Consider the following 4,520-nt stretch of genomic DNA (forward strand, 5'->3'; position numbering starts at 1 on the left):
TTGTGGACTTCGAAGGTACTTTTACTGATCTTCCTAAAAAAATAATTCTATCCTCTGGGTGTTCTGCTGATTTTCTACTGATTTTTAAGTATCTCATGAAAAGTAGAGTTTGTCTGTTTGTTTTTTGAGCACTAAGTAAAAAAAAAAAAAGTTGTTTCTGAGGGAACCATAGTTTACTCTATTGCAAAAGGACTCCCATTTTTAATTTAACTGTCTTTGGGAGAAACTAGAATTTTAGTGTCATCTTTTTTGATAATTTATCAAATATGACAGTTCGCTGACTTTAACTTAGTTTCAATCAGTCTATCCATGCTAATTTCATATTTCTTTTTTTCAAGTTAAATAAAAATATGATTGAGCTACTTCGAAAATAAAAATAACTCACTTTGTGAAAGTCAGCTGGGTTCAAAGCCACTCTTCCATGTCTCTAAAGGTGACATCCATGAGGGATAGAGGCCACCCAGAACTTTTTCCAGGAGTGGAAGAGAATTGTAATCAGATAGTAACTGTAGATCTTCCTCACCACCTTTTGTCTATTTCCTCAAGATATTACCTACCTTAATCAGACTGAAGTTCCCACTAAAGACACAAGGCTGACTCCTCAAGGCCTCGTTCTCCAAGGCCAAGGGCAGCAGACCTCAGTGGAAGGTTCGGGAAAGGCCTCGTTAGAGAAAGCCTTACCTGGCAGCCTGGGCCAGGCGCAGCCCAGCCGACGGAGGCGGTCAGTGGAGAACACAGGCCCTTTGGAGGACCACAACTGGCCACAGTACTTCAGAGACCCCTGTGACCCGAATCCTTGCCAAAATGAAGGCATCTGTGTGAATGTGAAGGGGATGGCGAGCTGCAGGTAAGCCCTGTGGCTAGAGAGGCAGGTGGTGAATCAGCAGAGGTGAGCACAGTATTTGCTTAACCTGGTTAAAAGCACTGTTCTTAGATTAGGGCAATGAATCCATCAGATAGTGACCTACACTTGACTGTCCTTGACTCAACAAAGCTGTGCCCTGAATCGGTGGGGCTTATGCTGCCAGGGCAGAGCAAAGGTCTTGTCAGGTCAGAGGAGTCCCAAATCTCCTGTCTCTCGACTTTTATTGCTTTCCAGCCTCTGCATCATCGTCAACAACATCTTGAATGTTGGGTTTTTGAACTTCACCACAGCCTCACAAATGATCCAGAGCTTTTAGCCCAGGGGCTTTCTAGTTCATGACCTGTCACAGTGAGACTCAGGACCAAGCTTACATCTTCCTCGACTGCCAATGTTATTTGTTATTATTATTATTTCTATTGCTTATTGTTTCTTTTATACTATGATTATAGTTATGTTTTTAATGGTACTAATAAGAATACCTGATATTTTTGGACTGCTTGCTGTGTCACAAGCTCTCCTGAGCGGTATACATGTATGATCTAAATTATTCCTTACAGCCACGCTGTGAGATAATGACCCATGTTATCTCCATTTAGTGCATAAGGAAGCTGAAGCTTAGAGAGGTTAAGTAATCTGTCTAAAATTACCCAGATGGTGAATACTGGATCTGGGACTTGCAACCAGTTCTGTCTGTCTGCACAGTTTGCTATAAATTTACTAGTTCTTTTTGGAATGTCTTTTTGCATAAAATATGTTATAATAAGATATATGCAATGACAAAAGCATCAGTTTCATTTGACAGAATAGTAGCAGATGTAGAAACAATTCTGCTTGGCTCAAAATATCTACATTTCTTCTAAGTTCTTTCCAATCTCCGCTTTGTTTCTTCTTTTTCTGACTTTTATCTTGAAATAATTTTAGATTTACAAAATAATTTTAGATTTACATTACAAAAATATTACAGAGCTCCCCATAACCTAATGTTAGCATCTTACATAACCATAGTACAATTAGGAAAGCCAAGACATAAATGAACATTAATGAAACTCAATACTATTAACAACAGTATTAACTAAGCTGTGGCCTTATTCCGATTTCCCAGTTTTTCCACCAATGTCCATTTTCTGTTCCAGGATCCAATTCAGGATCCCTAATATTACTTTAGCTTTCATGTCTCCTTAGCCTCATTTAACCTGGGACAACTCCTCAGTCTTTCTTTGTCTTTCATTATCTTGACACTTTTGAGGAGTAGTGGTCAGTTATTTTGTAAATTGTTCTTCAATTTGGGTTTATCTGATGCTTTCTCATGATTATGTTGAGGTCGTACATTTTGGGCAAGCATAGCAAAGATGAGATAAGCTCTTCTCAGTGTGTCATGTGAGGGGTATTTGATGTTAATATGTGTTACTACTGGTGATGCTATCTTGATCACCTGGCCAAAGAGGTGTCCGCCAGGCTTCTCAACTAAAAACTCATCATCTCTCACTCTATAATTAACATATATCTTGAGAGAGATACTCAGAGACCATGCAGACTTCTCCTCAAATCCTTACGCATCATCACTGGTGGATCCTCCTGGAACAATCACCACTAGAATATTTTAACGGTGATTTTCTATTTCCCCACTCTCTCTACATTCGTTAAGAGAAATTCTTTTAGAAAGAATAACTGCCCCATTCTCCCCATTCTCTCCATTCATTTATCTAGGCAATTATTTATTTGTATCCCTAAGAATTCACATTTTAGTGAATGTGAATTCCTCACAGCCACGCTGTGAGATAATGACCCATGTTATCTCCATTTAGTGCATAAGGAAGTTGAAGCTTAGAGAGGTTAAGTAATTTTAGTAATGCCAGTATTTATATTGTTCCAGCTTTAGCCTTTGGGAGCTCTTTCAGATTGGCTTCTGTACCCTTTCAACTCGCCCTAGCCTTGGAATTATTCACTTTTCCAAAGACCCTGGTTCCTTTTACTGGAGGAATGCTTACCTTGTTTCTTCAGGGCCCCATGGCCATGGGTCTGCAGCTCTTTGCTGATAGGTCCTTGGATACCAGATTTCAGTATATGCCAGGAATGGCTTCATCCTTCTCAAGGTAAAGAAAGCCAGGGATTCCCACTTGTGTGTCAGCCTCCAAACAGCCAAATGATCCCTCTCTCACAAACCTGCAGCTTTGAGTTTGTGGAATAAGCTCCCCTAAGGTAACGCTAGAGAATATAATTAACCTGTGTTAGGAGGGGACTGGGTCGGAGAAAAATTGCACAAACTTGCTATTACTCAGTGATTTTTAAGAGACCAATTTTGGGGCTAGAGATGAAGCATTTAAAGGTAAAATAGTTCCAGGATAAAGAAAAGGAGGCCTAGACTTCTGAGCATCTCATTCCACTCTGTGAGTAGACCTTGTGACAAGAATGCTATTTGACACAAAGGCTAGAATTTGTACGATGGGAGAGATGAAACGCTACCCTTAACTCCTTGGTTCTGAGATTAGTTGATCTTTATACCAAATAATATTTTTTGAAAAAACTCCAGGGCATAGCCATTATGTGCCTACTGTGTGCCAAACATCTCACCTTAGAGTAACACTTTAATGGGTATTGTCTAGAAGTTTTTGGGCTCCAACTAATGCACTGAGCCAGACTCTCTCTGAAGAATTTCCCCTGTGTGTTATCATCTGAGCTAGTGTCAGGCAACATATTCTTTCAGTACCCCAAACCTTCGTCCTGAAATTTGCGCATGCAGGCCAAAAGTACCAAGTCCGGTTCTAGACCTCCAGGAATAGACTTCATGTGTGAAACACTAACCTCGTGACCTTGAGCAAGTTATTTAACCTTTCTATAGAGTGAGGATGGTGAGGATGGCCTGATGATAACTACCACCTCCAAGGGTTATTACAGGATTAAATGCATTGACTCATATCAAGCTCTCGGGATTGGGCCAGGCATATGGAACTGCTATTATTGATGTGTTGGTGCTTGTCGCTGGAAAGTGCTGGAGGCTTGGATGGCTCCCACACACACCCACCCCTGTGTCCTGTTCCCTCAGGTGTGTCTCCAGTCATGCCTTCTTCTACACGGGAGAGCGATGCCAGGCCATGCAGGTGCATGGCAGCGTCCTGGGCCTGATGATTGGTGGCACGGCCACTGTGGTCTTCTTGACCTTCACCATCATCTCCATCTTTTTCCAAAAGCCAAGGCAGTGACCCTCCAGCTGGCATCGGCTAGACCAAAGAAATTCCTTCTCCACTCACACCCTCCATTCCTGTGCTGAGCGCAGTTTGACGTGGTTTTTAGCAGCCTTGTTTTAAAGAGGCCTCCAAGGACCAAGGCCTCTAGCCTCTTGTGTGACCCTTATAGTTTTTCTGCCCTCAGCGCTCATATGGTTCTGTTACCCTGCTATGTGCCCCGAATGTATCTAGTGTGTCCTGTGACAGAGCTCAGTACACTTCACTGTAAATCACTTGTTTAATTGACCATCTTTCCCATAGACTGTAAGCCCCACACGGGCAGACCCCCATTTACTGTGCCAGCTCCAGTGCCTGGAAATATTGTGGGCATTCAATAAAAGTGAATGAATGAACCAATAATTGAATGAATTACTAAGATATAGAAACTCTCTCATTTCTACTGCAGGTAAGATATATACAATAAAACTCAT

At 41.4% G+C, this 4,520-nt stretch overlaps 1 protein-coding gene across 1 annotated transcript in view; it reads left to right on the top strand.

Annotated features, from left to right (window-relative positions):
• Positions 1-4,108, top strand: part of MEP1A (meprin A subunit alpha) — a 31,295-nt gene extending 27,187 nt beyond the window's left edge. The window contains exons 13-14 of the mRNA XM_011354789.1: positions 547-847; positions 3,909-4,108. Of these exons, the coding sequence (XP_011353091.1) occupies positions 547-847; positions 3,909-4,065 (458 nt within the window). The 3' untranslated portion in view covers positions 4,066-4,108. The remainder of the gene's footprint in view (positions 1-546; positions 848-3,908) is intronic.
• The last annotated feature ends 412 nt before the right edge of the window (positions 4,109-4,520 follow it).

This window comes from Pteropus vampyrus, unplaced genomic scaffold (genome assembly GCF_000151845.1).
Source record: "Pteropus vampyrus isolate Shadow unplaced genomic scaffold, Pvam_2.0 Scaffold18, whole genome shotgun sequence".
Taxonomy (NCBI): Eukaryota; Metazoa; Chordata; class Mammalia; order Chiroptera; family Pteropodidae; genus Pteropus; species Pteropus vampyrus.